This window comes from Ornithorhynchus anatinus, chromosome 11 (assembly GCF_004115215.2).
Source record: "Ornithorhynchus anatinus isolate Pmale09 chromosome 11, mOrnAna1.pri.v4, whole genome shotgun sequence".
NCBI classification, from domain to species: Eukaryota; Metazoa; Chordata; class Mammalia; order Monotremata; family Ornithorhynchidae; genus Ornithorhynchus; species Ornithorhynchus anatinus.
Genome location: NC_041738.1, coordinates 10,353,418 through 10,370,712, shown reverse-complemented (window position 1 = coordinate 10,370,712; position 17,295 = coordinate 10,353,418). Strand labels below are relative to the sequence as shown.

Below are 17,295 nucleotides of genomic sequence, written 5' to 3'. Positions count from 1 at the left end.
TATCTGAGATGGCAGGACACTGATCTTCTATTTGTCTTGTACATCTCAGTATAATGAATTCTGCAGTTCACCTTTTTTTCCACCTTTATCTTCATGTCAGGTTTATCCCCGCAGGTGCTTTACATCTGCCTCACTTTCAAAGGTGTATTTTTTGTGAAGCAGCCCCCCTTTACATGTGAAAATGAGATGCTCTCACTGGACGAAGATGGCTTGATGCATCATAGTGGTTTAGCCCGCTCTGCAGAAAGGTAAAGTTTGGTAAATAAGTCCTGGCTGATGTATTTATTCTAGATTCTATTTATTCTTGATTCTATTTATTCTTGATTCTTTTTATTGCTATTGTTCTTGTCTGTCCGTCTCCCCTGATTAGGCTGTATGCCCGTCAAAGGGCAGGGACTGTCTCTATCTGTTACCGCTTAGTACAGTGCTCTGCACATAGTAAGTGCTCAATAAATACTATTGAATGAATGAATACATAAGTGTAGTACATAACTGCAGAGAACAAAGGCTGTGTTTAGTCTTCCTTATAACTTTATTCTTTAGCAATTTTAGAACCAATTTTGCTCAATACCTTAGATTCCTAGGGCAAAACTGTCCTTCCTAATTCTTCTCTTCTCTGTCCATATGAAAAATTTAAATCACTGATGGGAGTGGAAGAATCCATGCCAGAAAGCCCAGCAGCAAATTTTTCGAGCCTGATCCAGGATAAAAAATTGGGCAATTAAAATGTAGTGCGTGAATGACTTCCTCATACCAGCAGAGGAACACCAGGTCAGCTAAAGGTAAAGAGTGGCCAGAACTAAAATCACCAGATATATCATCACAATTCCCTTCAGATACTCCTGCTCACTAATCAATCAATGGTATCTATTGAGCGCTAGCTGGACACAGAGTAACCCCGACTTCAGTAATCTATAACTTACTACTTACTAAATCCTTCATATTCTCGAAGCACCTTGTGACCATGATCCAAATACAAGTGAGGCATCTGAGGGAAATAGTTCTAATCACAGGCGGTTTTTCTGGTCACATACCAACTTAATGGCAGGCTTTGGAGTTGAAAGACCTCAGGACCTGGATTCATATTTTGTTGGAATGCTAACCCTTGTTGTCTTGTGTTGAAGGAAATTATGGAGATTGGTTCTTTAAAATGCACACTAAACACACACAGACATCAACAGGGATGGATGTTAATTTAGAAGACTGTGCTCTGCCTGAGGTAATACTCAATCAGGTTATGTGGAATTAAGGGAGGTAGGCAATATTTATACCTGAATCAAATCACGTTCCAGTTCACATTTGCCATTTGTGGAAGCTTTACCTGCTAACAACCGTAAATCCCTGGCTATATGCATTTTAGATCACACAAACGAGTGACCCAAATTTTGTAAGAGATGAGTCAGCCATGACTTAATTCATGATTTATTCATGGTTTTTCTAGCCTCTAGGTTAATTTACTTCTTAATTACAATTTTCTTTAATTCTCTGGAATATCATTTGCAAAGCCCTAGCCAATATAAAAGTCAGTAAAGGAAGATATCCATTTACTTTGAACCCACCTAAATGTTCACATGATATTTTAATAATATTATAGTATGTGTTAAGTATGTGTCAAACACTGTAATAGAATTGTACACTTATATGGTACTTTTAAGCCCTACAAAACCAAAATTTTTCTTAGTGACAAAGAACTTAATGCCCTTACTGAATCCACCTCACTGACCCTGACCCTACTCTTCTGTAATCTTCCATTTCCCATCTGTCATCAGGTCATCACTCCCCAGATGTCCACTGGCCCCTGAATCTCGACATGTCCAAAACTGAACTCATCTTCCTTTCTGCAGTCTCTCCTCCACCTCACTTTCCTACCACAATTGAGAATGCCACCATCTTCGCTGAGTCTCAAGTCCAGAATAACTGTGACATTATACTTGACTTGCTCCTCTCTTTCGATCTTCATACTCTATTCATACATTGCCAGTTCTTCCTCCTCTACCTTTTCCAAAATCAATCCCTTCCTCTCCATCCAAATGGCCACCAGGCTGGTCTGGACACTTACCACATCCCAGCTTGCTACTCCACTGGTCTCCTTATCGATCTACCTGACTTCAGTCTCCCCCCGTTCCAGTCTGATTTTGAAAGTGCTGGTCAGAGCATCGCACGTCTCCCCATTCCTCAAAGGCCTCCATGGTTGGCCATTCCTATCCACACCATGCAGAAACTCCTGCTTAAAGCACCCCCAAAACTCTCTTCCTATTTACCCAGTTTTCTCCCTCTACAGGCCCGTCTACGTGCCTCATTCCTCTCAAGACCCCTGTTCACCATGCCTCACTTTTGTCTCTCCCCACTACTGACCTACTGCTCACACCCTCCCTTCCTACCTGGAACTCTCTCCTCCTTCAGATATAATAATAACGATGGTATTTGTTCTGCGTTTACTAAATCCGTACTGTTCTAAGCCCTGGTGTAATAATAATAGTAATGTTGGTATTTGTTAAGCGCTTACTATGTGCCAAGCACTGTTCTAAGTGCTGGGGTAGATACAAGATAATCAGGTTGTCCCACGCAGGTCTCACAGTCTTCATCCCCATTTTACAGATGAGGTAACTGAGGCACAGAGAAGTGAAGTGACTTGCCCAAGGCCACAAAGCAGACAAGTGGCGAAGCCGCGCTTAGAACCCATGTCCTCCTGATTCCCAGGCCTGTGCTCTAGCCACTATGCCGCTGTGTACCTCCAGGCCCAGGGGGAAGGTGTATGGAAGAGAACAGAGAAGACATGAGTGGCGAGTGGCACTGAGCAAACCACCATCACCAGAATCAATGCCCCCGGGGCAGACTCTTCGATCCAAGGGCTCCAGACCCAGGCTCGTCTGTGGTTTCCTAGGGGAGACTCCAATCATCTCCCACAGAGCCAGGTTCCTGCTATGACCTCTCTCTCCATTTTCTCCTTTCCCTGTCTCTCTCAAGCCTTGCAGCTAATTGACTGATGACCTGTGTGTGACAGAGAGCCTGATTATAAGCCTGTTATATAAGCTCCAACGGCACCACGATTTCCACCATCACCCTAGGCGGATTGACTATGATTGCGTGAAGCCATGCGTTTAAATGTCACGGAGAGGAAATGGCTCCGATGTTAACAAAACAGAACGTGGTTTGTCAAACTGGGGCTAGAGATGCTCGGTGACCTCAAATTAAGTAATAAATGAAGTCAACATAACTTTGCATCTGTCTTATGATGAAGTTGGGGGTATGGCAGCAATTGACTCTCTCATTGCCTACAGGCTTCTCTTTGGCCATTTTTACCCAGGTTCTTTTCTCCCAGACATGATGTAACTGCCCAGATGCAAATTCTCAGTAAACTCTGGCTTTCCCATTTGCAAGAATTTCCAGGAACCGTCCCACTGAATTTAATTGGGAGACGGTGAAGGGGTCGGTTGTGGTCACTCAGAGGCATGCAGGGATTCAAATAATCTCCTTTAAAATCTTGGCCAGGCTATTTTTCTGAAAGTTTCTGACATTTACGGCAAGCACCCCAAGTGACACCATCATTTCTTTAAACACTTGGAATCCAAAGATACCCCTCTCTCCCTCCCATATAAAGGTTTTTATTTTGCCTAAGCTAGATACAACCAACATTCAATTATCAAGACTTAGCGAGGACAGGAAGCACCCAAGCGAAAGGAATCACAAACCACATCTTAAGGGTAATCACTTTTCCCATTAAACTTTTTTTAGCAGTTTGCTTTGTTCTGCAGTACTTGTTAAGCACTTACTATGTGTCAATCACTGTTCTAAGCACTGGGGAAGGTACAAGTCAGTTTGACCAGACACGGTCTCTGACCCTCATGGGGCTCTCAGTCTAGGGAGAACAGGTATTGAATTCCCACTTTAAAGTTGAGGAAATTGAGGCACAGAGAATTTAAGTGACTTGCCCAAGGTCACACAGCTAGAAATTGTCAAAGTCAGAATTAGAACCCAGGTTCTCTGACTCCCAGGTCCGTGCTCTTTCCATTAGGCCACACTGCTTCCCCAAGCAGCTATATAGATGAGTTTGAGGTCCACCTCCTATTACTCCTTTCCCACCCTGTGGTGGAAGTAATAATAATAATGATAATAATAATCATAATTGTGGCATTTGTTAATTGTTTACTATGTGCCATGCACTGTTCTAAGTGCTGGTGTAGATAGAAGGTAATCAGGTGGGACACAGTCCTTGTCCTACATTGGGCTCACAGTCTTGATTCACATTTTACAGATGAGGTAACTGAGGCACAGAGAAGTTAAATGACTTGCCCAAGGTCACACAGCAGACCTGTGGCAGAGCTGGGATTAGAACCCACATCCTCTGACTCCCAGCCCCATGCTCTTTCCACTAGGCCATTCTGCTGATGGGGTTCAGCAACAGTGAAAGGATCAAAAGAGGTGGCAGGAGAAGGAAAATAGCTTGGTTCCCCCACAGTCTGGACCTCCAGCTCCTGAAAATTCAGACTCGCAAAGGGAAACTACTGACACTTTGCTCTTGAGTTGTGCCTTCCACTTGAAAAACTCACAACTCTAGGGTTCTTATAGCAACAATAATAACTGTTAGTTAAGTGTTTACTATGTGCTGAGCACCATATTAAGCTCTGTGGTAAACACAAGGTGATCAAGCTGGACACAATCCCTGTCCCATATGGGGCTGCGAGTCTAAGTAGGAGAGTGAACAGGTATTGAATCCCCATTTTACAGATGAGGAAACTGAGGCCCAGAGAAGTGAAATGACTTGCCCAAAGGAACACAGCAGACAGGAGTGGGGCAGGCATGAAAAACCAGGTCCTCTGACTCCTAAATCTGTGCTTTTTCCACTAGGCATTGCTGCTTCTCTTCCCAGTGTTTTTAAGGACTAGTTTCTGAAGTAGGTTCTGATGAAGGATCCAGGAAACAAAACGGAGGAAGGGGCTTAATGGGAAGCAGCTCAAAAGGAAGCAGCATGGGCTTGCGGAATTAGAATGTACCAGGATGTCAGAAGACTTGAGTTCCAATCCCAGCACTGCCAGTTGCCTACTGTGTGACCTCAGACAAGTCACTTAACTGCTCTGTACCTCAGTGTCCTCATCTGTAAAATGGGGATTCAATATCTGTTCTTCTTAGACTGTGAGCCCCATGTGGGATATGGAATATGTCTGTCCTGATTAACTTGTATTCAGAGAAGCAGCATGGCCTAGCATGGACCTAGGAAGTTCTAGTCCCAGCTCTGCCACTTGTCTGCTGTGTGATCTTGGGCAAGTCACTCTGTGCCTCATTCACCTCATCTGTAAAATACGAATTAAGACTGTGAGCCCCATGTGGGACATGGACTGTAACCAACCCAATTAGCTTGTATCTATCCAGTCTGTTACATGTAAGCACTTAACAAATACAACAAAACAAACAAAAAAATCTGTATCTAACCCAGTACTTAGAACACAGCTTAACACATAGGATGCAATTAACAAAAATAATAATAACAACAACAATAATGATAATAATAACAACAACAATAATAATGTACAACCCCACATTTTACTGTAGCCAAGAGCAGGAATAACCAATTCTTTCAGGTCAGGTCTCGGTTGTAAAGTCTCAGGTCAAAGACCTTTTCATTTTTTATCACCATTTCCTCTCACCCCAACAGTGCTGCAAAAACACACACTGCTACTGATGCATATTTAATGATCTAAACCCTCTGACCCTGCAGTCCAATCTGTCAGTTAGTCCCACCTGGACTACTCTAACTTCCTCTTCCTAGTCTTCCCCAGCCTTTCCCACTACCCCTCCTTATAAACGCAGCAGCCAAGTTGTCTTCCCCCAACTCAATTTGCTAATGTCTCTCAATATCTATGAGAAGCAGCGCTGGCTTAGTGGAAAGAGTACCAGCCCGGAAGTCAGAGGACCAGGGTTCTAATCCCTGCTTCGCCACTTGTCTGTTGTGTCACCTTGGGCAAGTCACTTCACTTCTCTGGGCCTCAGTTACCTCATCTGTAAAATGGGGATTATGACTGTGACCACTATATGGGACATGGACTGTGCCCCTTCCATTAGCTTGTATCTATCCCATTGCTTATTATAGTGCCTGTTACATAGTAAGCGGTTAACAAATAATAATATTGGTATTTGTTAAACGCTTACTATGTGCAGAGCACTGTTCTAAGCACTGGGGTAGACACAGGAGAATCAGGTTGTCCCACGTGGGGCTCACAGTCTTAATCCCCATTTTACAGATGAGGTAACTGAGGCACAGAGAAGTTAAGTGACTTGCCCACAGTCACACAGCTGACAAGTGGCAGAGCTGGGATCCGAACCCATGACCTCTGACTCCAAAGCCCGTGCTCTTTCCACTAAGCCACGCTGCTTCTACCATTTGGGGGAAAAGAAAATCAGTCAAAACCCTCCAGGGATGATGCAGTACAGCGTCTACATCTACTGCAATCCTTTCATTTTCATCTCAGAGATCTGTTACCCTCATATGGGCACCACCGCTTCATACTACAAATGTGCCTTCCCTTTTTGCTCAACAGACTGACCTCGTCCTCTCTGGCATATCAGCCTGCACCACTTCAAAAATGTATTCTCTATCTCATGGAGGCAAGAGCACTCAACTCTTCCAGTTTCTGTTGGAAATAATGAATCGGTGAGATGTGCAATACTAATATTTTGAAAAATAATGGAGTGACTCAGTGACCACATCAGTGTGAAAACAATGATGTGAAAACTGCCTGTCCTCAGCACAAATCATTAAGATGAAAATGAGGGAGAGTCAAACCCTGAATCGCCTATGTTCACAATCCACGTACCCCCTGAAACTCCATCTACCCTCCCATTTCTCAGAAATTCTTCCCACTCCTGCATTAACTCCCCTTTTATCAATGCTATCCTTTCAGGTCTGGTTAATGTCGCTTTTTGTCCTAACACCAATCTGGAACTTAATTTTTCTTCCCATGTCACAGCCTACTCTATATCTGGAGGAAAACTTAAAACTGCAGAAGTAGATATGCTATCTTCAATCAGATGAGGCTAGGCTTGCCTCTAGACTGCAAGATCCTTGTGGGCAGGAACATGTCTACTAACTCTGTTACACTGTCCTCTCCCAAGAGCTTAGTACAGCACTCAACACACAGTATGTGCTCAATAAATACAAATGATTGACCAATTGCCTTAGAGTTAGGGGATAATGATTCCTGAACCAAGACTTCTTTCTGAAGCCCTTAACCCTGCTCTTCCCTGGCAAGTTCAGTTACTGATGGGAAACCCCAGATGCCTTCACTTTAAAAATTATATTACACTGTCCCAGTGGGCTTCTGACCAGCAGCTGACAAAATAGAATTACAAAAGGCAGACTGATTTTGGACTAGCATTGTGGGAAGACTCCGAGCCTGGTTAACACATTCCTGACTGATATCACTCCCGAACATGCTTAACTGAATGATCCCAATTTAACTGTTTAAAAACACCTGGGCCCCAGAACCTGGGCAGTTTAAGATACTTAGCCTCCTGTATGCTGAAAACAGCACTCACTCCCAATCCACACAAATCTTTAATAACTTAGGTAGTACACTGAAGAATGGATTTTCTCATGATCTAAGCAATTCTGACTCAGAAATAGAGGTGAGAAAGGGGGATCCAAGTTGTAAGTATCATAGATAAAGAAATACTGATGTATTTTTTCCCCTCTAGACACTTTTGTGAGGATTTTATTACTTTGGGCCTATGGTCACAATTTAAAATAGGAATTCTGCAAACAGCACTGAATTTAGCCAGAATAGAAGCAGAACTCTTCGGTGTTTTCATTTTAACTATACCAACCAAAATCCTGTGATCGTATAAGGATAATACAGAACATTTTCTCTATGTTTCTGTGATACAGTACAGTGCCCCTTAAAGAGAATATCAATCATATTTATTTAGTGCATACTGTATGCAGAGAGCACTGTACTAAGCACTTAGAAGAGTACAATGTAACTGAATTGGTAAACTTGTTCCCTGCCTACAACTAGATTACAGTCTAAAGCATATTATATCATTAATTCTCACAAGAGCACAAAGAATTGCAGAGGAGAATGAAGAGGAAGCCATTCTCTTTTTATAAAGGCAGAGGCAGAGAACCACTTGCCAAATGTCACATGGTAGCTTAATGGTTCATCAAAAACTCAGGGCTAATGCTTGGTAGATGGGTAGCCATGGGGTTCTGAGTCAAAGACAATACAGATCCCAATCATGGCAGCTCCTAGGTACATGGAATATAATAGAGAAGAACCAGTAACATTTTTTCTTTTTTTTTAATGGTATTTGTTAAGCATTTACTATGTGCCAGATACTGTACTAAGCGCTGGGGTAGATACAAGCTAATCAGGTTGGACACAGCCCATGCCCCACATGGGACTCTCAGTCTTAATCCCCATTTTACAGATGACGGAACTGAGACAAAAGGAAGTGAAGTGACTTGGCTAGGGTCCCACAGCAAACAAGTGGCAGAGTCAGGGTTGGAACGCAGATGCTTCTGACTCTCAGGTACAGCGGAGGGCAAAGCAAATACTCTGCTCTTTTCTCTTAGGGTCAGTCCTAAATTTTGTGCCTGGAAAGAGAAATGGTCAGGGTTATGAGATCCTCAGTTACCACCCCAGTGACTGCAGGTCCAGTTGGTTTTCATTTGCAATGGCTGGACACTGCTGCTTTCCAGACTCTGAACAGATACAAAAGTTGCTTTCCAGAAACTTATCTTTCAAAACACTCTCCTTCAAGCTGCCTTGGCTAAATATCACTTTACTCATGTTACATAAGAACTGAACAATCCTGAAAAAGAAATCTAGCAGAATGACTTGTTTTTTTCCTGCTCTTAACTTCTGTACCAAATTAACAGCTCTCTCCTCAGAGTTGAGGAAAATATAACCACACCTAATGCCAATGAGAATTACTGACATTAGCTAGGAAAAGAGGCTTGGTGATTGTGAGCCCATTGTTGGGTAGGGATTTTCTCTATCGGTTGCCCGATTGTACTTTCCAAGCACTTAGTACAGTGCTCTGCACACAGTAAACACTCAATAAATACAACTGAATGAAAAAGAGGCCATTTTTTGTGCCAATTTCCTTGTGTCCACTTATTTTCCTTCCTACCTCTTTTGGAGAATCTAAGACACTCATTTTATGTCTCAAATGCATATGACTACCTTCTTTCAAAAAATAACAGGTTTGGCATTTGAAAGTTCCCTGAATACATTTCCCTAAAGACCAAAAAGAACAAAAGCCTCTGAACTTTTACACATTAAACTTCATCAAAGCATACCTGAAATCCATGTTTGCCCCTCCACCACGTGCTCAATACTTTTGGAGGCATATCAATAACAGATACAATGTCTCCCACCTAAAGGAAACAAAAAAGGTGTGAGCTTGAGGTATCTAATGGTGATAATGGAAAATGTGATTTTTCCTATGCCCCTGGAGCCTAAAGTTCTTGCTCCAAAACTGTCCTCTTTGAAGCCTGCAATTTTTGACTGGAACATCTTGGAAGAGAAGATCCCTGAATTCAGAGTCCAAAAATATGGAGAAGTCTTTGAGGAGTGCAATGGCCAAGACAGTTTTTGATTAAACAGGGTAACAACGTCAAGGCTAGGCATAGTGCAAAAGACTCTCAGAACTTCGAAGAATTAACTTCTAACGTACCCTTGTCCTAGAAGTTTAAAATTGCATTGGTTAATATCTGGGAGTACAATTTACTCTGAAATGAATAATAATTCATAGTGTTTCACTCTGCAAACACAGGTAATTTGTATCCAACACTGCAGCCACTGTTTGATGGGTCTCACCAGGATTTTAGACTATTCACTCTTGCAGAGCAGAGACAGGGCCTGTTAAACTCAGTGGCATAGCATCCAATAGCGATTCATGTAACCGGTAATTTCAGTCTGCAACAGCAAACCTTGGGCACCAGGCCCAGATTCTAGTTATGATACCTGCCCGGCCCAGTACCCATTTTGTTCTGGTCAGGCACAAACCAGCTGGAAGTTGGCTTCTTAGCTTTCCCCCCGACCCCAAGTGCCCAAACTACTGATCCTGCTAAGGGATGTGGTGTCTTCTTGTCTCTAGTCCAGTGCACATTCTCATCCTTGTTCAGCAAGGGGGCTGAGAATACTTAAAATGGGTGGGAGTGATGAGTCACCTCATCTGAGCTACGATTCAGCCTAAAGTCAGATTTTTGGTTGTTTAAACAGCCAGAGTCTGGCCTCTGAGCCTGAGTTTGTATACACCTCCAGTGCTGCACACATATTGGCAATTCATTCATTCATTCAATCATATTTATTAAGCCCTTACTATGTGCAAAGCACTGTACTTGGTGTTCGTGGCTTTTCCTCTTCAGCTCAGGGGTTTTACTTTCCTTTCTTCCCACAGAACCACTCTGGGTCTTTTAACTGCACACTATACTCATCTGCTTAGTGCAGCTAATAAGCAGGAGTCCCCATTTCTCTAAAGGAACCAAAGTGAAGCATATTATCAGGGAGCTTCTCTTCTACTGGTTCTCAATAGAGCACTAGCCCCTCTTCACGTTGCCATGTATCAGCTGGTTGGAAATCTTTTTGACATTCTTATCTACAAGTATCCTCCCCCGAGGAGCTGTTTTGCAAAATAAAAAAACCACAGAGTCCTCACAGTTGGTGCTTCGGGCCTTTATTATTGGTGAGCTTGCCTTTTCAATTCATCGCGAGGATGGTTTATATGAGACTTGGATGAAAATGCTCAAGATGGAGGATGGGATTTTTAAAGCAGCACCAAGCTTCAGAGACTCATCACCCCAGGTAAACTTTTTTTGGCTTGGTCTGGAGTCTTTTACTTCGTTGGCACCGCATCTCCTGACCCGGGCTGAACTTCTTGATCCATATTTCTGTCTTGACCTTCAACACATTCTTGGGATGGTAGATAAGCTCCTAAAGGGCAGGGATCATGCTTTATGCGTGTTTTTGCATGGCACTTTGGACACGAGGGGTCTTTGATAAATACTAAACCTCATCATACCTAGGGGAGATGATTCAGTGCTTTAAGGTCAAACCATGGAAAACCCCAGTTCTTCTTTGATTGAGAACAAGTGACTGCTGCCTGTTTAATGATTGGACAGGGTTTTATTTTGGGGTTTTTTAAAGAATAAACTGACAAGGCGTTGAGTTGGAATTTGGCTAAATTAAAAAAAAGAAACAAAACAAAAAAACTGGATGGTTTTTAAATCTTTTACCTTGAAGTAAAAAACATTCCTCAATCCACCTCGAAGTTTTCACAAGCTTATTAGTGATGAAAGGTGGCCTTGGCATTATTGTTATTATTATATTTGTTAATAATAATATTAATTATGGTATTTGACAAGTGCTTACTATGTGCCAAACACTGTTCTAAATGCTAGGGTAGATACAAGGTAATCACACTATCTGTCCTCACAATGTGTCATATACTGTTCTAAGTACTGGGTAGATACAAGTTAATTGAGTCAGACACAGTCTCTGTCCCACCCAGGGCTCATAGTCTAAGAAGAAAGGAGAACAGGCACTGAATCTCCATTTTACAGAAGAGAAAACAGACACAGAGAACTTAAGCCACTTGCCTGAGGTCAAATAGCAGGCAACTGGCAGAGCCAGGATTAGAAGCCAGGTTCTCTGACTCCCAGGCTCGGGGGCTCTTTCCCCATAGGCCATGCAACTTCTCTACTAGCTGCATATTTTCCCCTCTTTCCTCTTTCCAGGACTAATAAAGGGAGTGGCAAATCAAATTCTCCTCTGCCAGGGGGCAAGCTAAAATGAGATATTAAGTGTTTACTCTCATGTATGTTAATCCCCACGATTACCAGATTTTATTTGGCTAGACTGAATTAGAAGAGAATGACACTTCAATATTTTGTATTCTTTGTTTTAATGTGACAGTCCAGTATATTTCCCTTAAAATACATTTACTCCCACACCTATGATGCATAGCCCCTAAAAATGACAAATTACACTTGCTACTGTTTTATCATTCAGCTAATAACATCTATTTTTCTCAGTTAATTACAAAATGATATTCATCTCCATGCTAAAAACCTGCAAATTTATTAAGATGATCCTCTAAAATCAATCTACTCTGTGTTGGTTTACTTAACAAGGCACTGATTAATACTAAATCAAACACAAAGGCGGGGTTGGGGGGAGAGAATATTTTTACTAACAGATTTAGTCTCTCAAGAGCCTTGATGTTTATATTAAAGCAGGTCTTGAAATAAAGTTCCTACAACCAACATGTATTTTAAGGGTCTAAGCCTGGTGAAAATTTTAGTTTGGGTTTACTCAAACCCGAGTTGATATCAAAATAAATTCTCAATTTTTTTTTCTTTCTGTATCCCATACAAATGGCATTTTTCTTCCCCTCACATAGGACAATAAGCAATGTTCCATTTGTTCAGGGATTTACCTCTAAGGACAGCTCATCTGGTGCCCGAGCAGTATATCGCTTGATAACGTGTGCAGCACCAACAGCAGGCGTATTGATGGATGATTCTTCATGGACAAGCAGGTGATTACCTTTGTTATCAATCTGTAAACAGAACATACTGTACTGTGAAAGTGCTGAGGTCATGTGGTGCAAATGATAAAAAGTTACTTGTTCCTGCCCACAAGCACAGAGGGTTTACAGTGATTCAGAGAGTCAACTAGGCATCCAAAAAACCAAATGTTGTGGATTAGGGAATGATAGGTTAGCATTTCCATAAAAGTGAGGAGAGTGTAAGCTTGTTGTGGGTAGAGAATAGTGCCTACCAACTTTGCTATATTGTTCTCTCCCAAGCACTTAGTACAGTGCTCTGCACACAGTAAGCACTCAATAAACATGATTGATTGATTATATAATGGGGTACCAGGTTGGAAGGCCTAATCTTCCATACATCCAGTATGTCTTTGAAAGAAAGGTAATAAGAGAATTACTGGATATATTCAGGCTTACTGTTCTTTAACCACTTCAAAATCTTTTTGTTATACAGGAAGAGCAGAGTGAGTATACTCTCATCATTCCAATTTCTCTACCCAGCCCATTTAAAGCTATCAAAACCACCGCAATAAATGCTCATCCTGATTCATGCCACATTGCAATTTGTTTCTAGATTTCTGCTACCAGCATAGACCGTCCCCCCATCATATTTGTCAGCAATCAAGCATGTTTGGAGAAAGCATTTAGTTTAGAAATAACACATGCATAGGAACAAATCATAGGGAAGAGAGGATTGTTATCTGGCAAAGGTTCAATGGCTTCATTCCTTACCCAGAGTTGCCATCCAATGAGAGAGTGGGAAAATCTATATAAAAGGAGACCCAATCACACCGAGTGGAGGGGAGAGGAGCTATGTAACTTTGGCCCTACATTGGGGATGGGATTGACCCGGTTTTTTTTTTTTTTCAAGAAATTTTTTTTTTTAGGGTGATGATGATGGATATTACAGTTAATAAAGCTGCAAGTCTTAATATGCAGGGTTATCAGAGAAACAGGGAAGGAGACCGATAACCTGAAACTACAAGAAATGCTATTCTGAGGTAAGAAGAGTGGTCTTTTACTTGACCTCCTTTCATTGCCTGGTTTTATTTGCCAGAACTGATGTGTCAGGCCAATGTTGAAGAAGTGAAAAACTTAGCAGTTCTCTGTAGGTTGTGAAATTAAACCAATCTACAGTTTCAAAATTTCACATCTATGAAAGGAAGAACAAGGCCAATATAGTATGTGATAGACATGGGGGTTAGAGTACAATACCTCCATCCAGGTCAGAGCAGGCCCACAATTGATCTTGTTGCCCGCAATGGCTGAGAGACGTGACAGGTAAGCCATAAGCATCTGTGTGACCGACTGCAAAGGAACAAAAAGAACTCAGAGAAAGTCTCTGCTAATCCCCGGCTCAGCAGAGAGGAACAATTGGGAACAAGTGGTGGTAGTGAAAGTCCTGAGTGTTTATGGGGATTCTGACATTCATCTGAGGCACAAAGTTCACATTCCATAGGGATCTTGCTTTTCCCCTTTTTCACTTTTCATTCCCTTCTGGATAAATTATGGTGGAAAAAGGAAAATTAGAGGTAGTAGGATGGGTTTTAACAATAATAATAATAATGTTGGTATTTGTTAAGCGCTATGTGCTAAGCACTGTTGTAGGCACTGGGGTAGATACAAGGTAATCAGCTTGTCCCACGTGAGGCTCACAGTCTTCATCCCCATTTGACAGATGAGGGATCTGAGGCAGAGAGAAGTTAAGTGACTTGCCCAAGGTCACACAGCTGACAAGCGGCAGAGCCGGGATTAGAACCCATGAACTCTGACTCCCAAGCCCAGGCTCTTTGCACTGAGTCACGCTGCTTCTCAATGCTTTTAATGCACTAAAGGGGAGGCAAACTTAAAAAGGATTCATCGGTATGAATCGTTTGGCAAAACATTCTGAATAATCTCCAGATGATCAATTGTATTATTTGGTTTTACCCTTGTTAAAACAAGCTGCACCCTCCTCTCCTTTGTTCATTTCGCTCTCTTGGAGTATTCAACCACTCACCTGGTTTCAGCTACCACTCTTTTGTGGATAATAATAATTGTGGTATTTGTTAAGAGCTTACTATGTGCCAGGGTCTGTACTAAGTGCTGGGGTAGTTAGGAGATAATTGGATTGGACACAGTCCCTGTCCAAAATAGGGCTCAGAGTCTGAATCTCCATTTAGAGATGAGGTTACTGAGGCACAGAGAAGTCAACTGACTTGCCTAAGGTCACACAGCTGACAAGTGGTGGAGCCAGGATCAGAACACAGGTCTTTCTGACTTCCAGGCCTGCACTAGGCAACGTTCACTCCCCAATCTACCTCTCTAGTCCAGAGCTTTCATCAGATCTGCAATCCTTTAACTCCTATTGCCTCAAGGACATCTCCACCAGGATGTCCCACCAGTACCTAAAACCCAACATGTCTAAAACAGAAGTTTTCATTCCTCCAGAATCCACTCTCCTCCTAACTTGCCCATCTCAATCAATGACACCACCAGATTCCCTGCTCTGAGAACCCACAACTCTTTGTCCTCTTCGGCTCCTCACCGTCCTTCAATTCTTTCATTCCATCTACTGTCATATCCTTCTGGTTTCTCCTATACAGATCCACTTCCTCCTCCACCCACAGTGCTACCATCTGGCTTTTCAAACTCTGCCCATATCGCAACTAGACTACCGTATCAACTTTCTCAATAGCTCTAACAGTCTCCACTCTCTCCCTAATCCAATCTAAGCTACACTCCGCTGATCAGATCATCTCCATGAAACATCACTCACCCCACATCTCTCCTTTCTTCAAAACGCTCCACTGGCTTTCTGTGTCTGTCCTCCACACGGTCCTCCCAATTATCTTTGAGCCTTTCCCTCATCTAATTTCTTAGATCTGCTTTATACTCCCTCTACTTCACAAACTGACTTTTTATTCCTCCCAAGCCAAACTTCTAGCCATACACAAAGGGAGCTGGGCCTGGCAGGGCGGCCCCAGAGACGTGTGCTCACGGTGGGGCACGTGGGGAGGCTGACACCACAGCCTAGGTCTTCCAGCCTTCTTCCTCCTCCTCATTCTCCTCCCCCTTGGGCTCTTCCTCCTCCTCTGTCTGGGCAGGGCAGGCCCAGGCCCATGGCCAAGGCTGGGGAGAGAATCAAGTAGCTTCCCAGCAGCACCCGCCTCTAGGTAGTGCATGAAGCAGTGGGCTTTGGGCCAGCAGCTGGGGGGACCTAGTCTTGGGGCACATAGTAAGCACTTAAACACCATTTAAAAAAAACAAACTCGCTCTCAACTCTCCAACTTCCATCCCCAACTCATGTTGTTCTCGCAGCTTGAAATCCATCCAATAGACCCCAGCTCTCCCCACAAATACAAGCCTTCCTAAAATCTCAGCTTCTCCAACAAGCACTCCCTCCTTTCCCAGCTCATTTCCCAGCAACCTAAATTGTACTGTATTCAAAAACTGTGTGTTTATTCAAAAATTTCATTCTTGATTTTGACAAGAACTGTACATATCTGCATCCTATTTTTAGCCTTTTCTCCCACCTTGCCACAGTTAAATTATAAGTTCTTTGTGGGCAGGGACTATGTCACTCCTTTATCCCATATTTCCCAAAGGCCCGGTAACAATGCACTACACCAAATGGAAGTTCCAAAAATACTACATTATTACTACTACTACCACCATTAATATTTACCTAGAAAGAAAAATGGATTACAACACCCAAAGTTTTAGATCCAAGCTGAGAGTAGCTTTCGGATCACACATCAAAAAAACACTTAGGCATTGTCTTAAGAGTCAAGCTCGAGAAATCAATCAGAATCCAGATTCAACAATTCTGCTCTTTTCCCCAAAAGTACCTTTCCAGGTCCCATGCCAGTGATCTGCATGCTGATCCCAAACTAGAGTATCAATGCCCTATTCTTTGATGTGGTCTCATTTAAGAATCTATCCCTTTTAAATGAATCCTGAGAGTGTTTGATATATATTTGCTGAAGGATGCCTCACTCTTTGGCCAAAATTTCAGTCCCTTGTCTTTGGAGCAAGTTCTGATAAGCAGAAGATGCAAAATTACAGTGGTTCCCTGGGAAAGAGTAAACTTTGGATGGGAGTGGCAATGGAAAAGATGGCAAAATCTAGAGCTGGCAGCCATAAAATCAACTGGGGAGAATGAGAGGGCACGAGGGAATGAGCAGGGTAGAGGCAGAAAGGATGTTTCATGGGATCTGGTCCTTTTCCTCTCCCTGTGGAGTCTCCATTTACATCATCTTTAGTTTTCCAATAAAATACACTCATCAACATCCAACAAGGTCAACTAAACCAAAACTTAACATCCCTTCCTCCCTACAGTCCTCAAGACTGCATGCTTGTTCTTTAGACTGTGAGCTCGTTGTGGGCAGGGAATTTGTCTGCTTACTGTTGTATTGTCCTCTCCCAAGCACTTAGTGCAGTGCTCTGCACACAGTAAGTGCTCAATAAATACAACTGACTGAACCTAATAATAATGATAATAATAATGATAATTGTATTTATTAAGTGCTTACTATGTACTAAACACTGTTCTAAGTGCTGCAGTAGATATAAGTTTATCAGGTTGTCCCACTTGGGGCTCACAATCTTAATCCCCTGCCCAGCAAGCCCTCAGAAGGATAGGGACCACATGCAATTCTTCGTCATGTATAATCTCCCATGATTTCTTATAGTGGTCTGAGCATATGATATGTGCTTAATAAATACTATTATTACTACTACTGCTCCCTACAGCTCTTTGATTTT

The 17,295-nt window shown here is 42.4% G+C and overlaps 1 protein-coding gene across 9 annotated transcripts in view; it reads right to left on the bottom strand.

The window, feature by feature from the left end:
• ARHGAP32 (Rho GTPase activating protein 32) overlaps positions 1-17,295 on the bottom strand; it is a 368,820-nt gene that overhangs the window by 102,003 nt on the left and 249,522 nt on the right. For all 9 annotated transcript variants that reach the window (XM_029074544.2, XM_029074539.2, XM_039913577.1 and 6 more), the window contains 3 exons: positions 13,765-13,857; positions 12,439-12,561; positions 9,299-9,376 (listed from right to left, as the gene is read on the bottom strand). In XM_029074544.2, the coding sequence (XP_028930377.1) occupies positions 9,299-9,376; positions 12,439-12,561; positions 13,765-13,857 (294 nt within the window). The remainder of the gene's footprint in view (positions 1-9,298; positions 9,377-12,438; positions 12,562-13,764; positions 13,858-17,295) is intronic.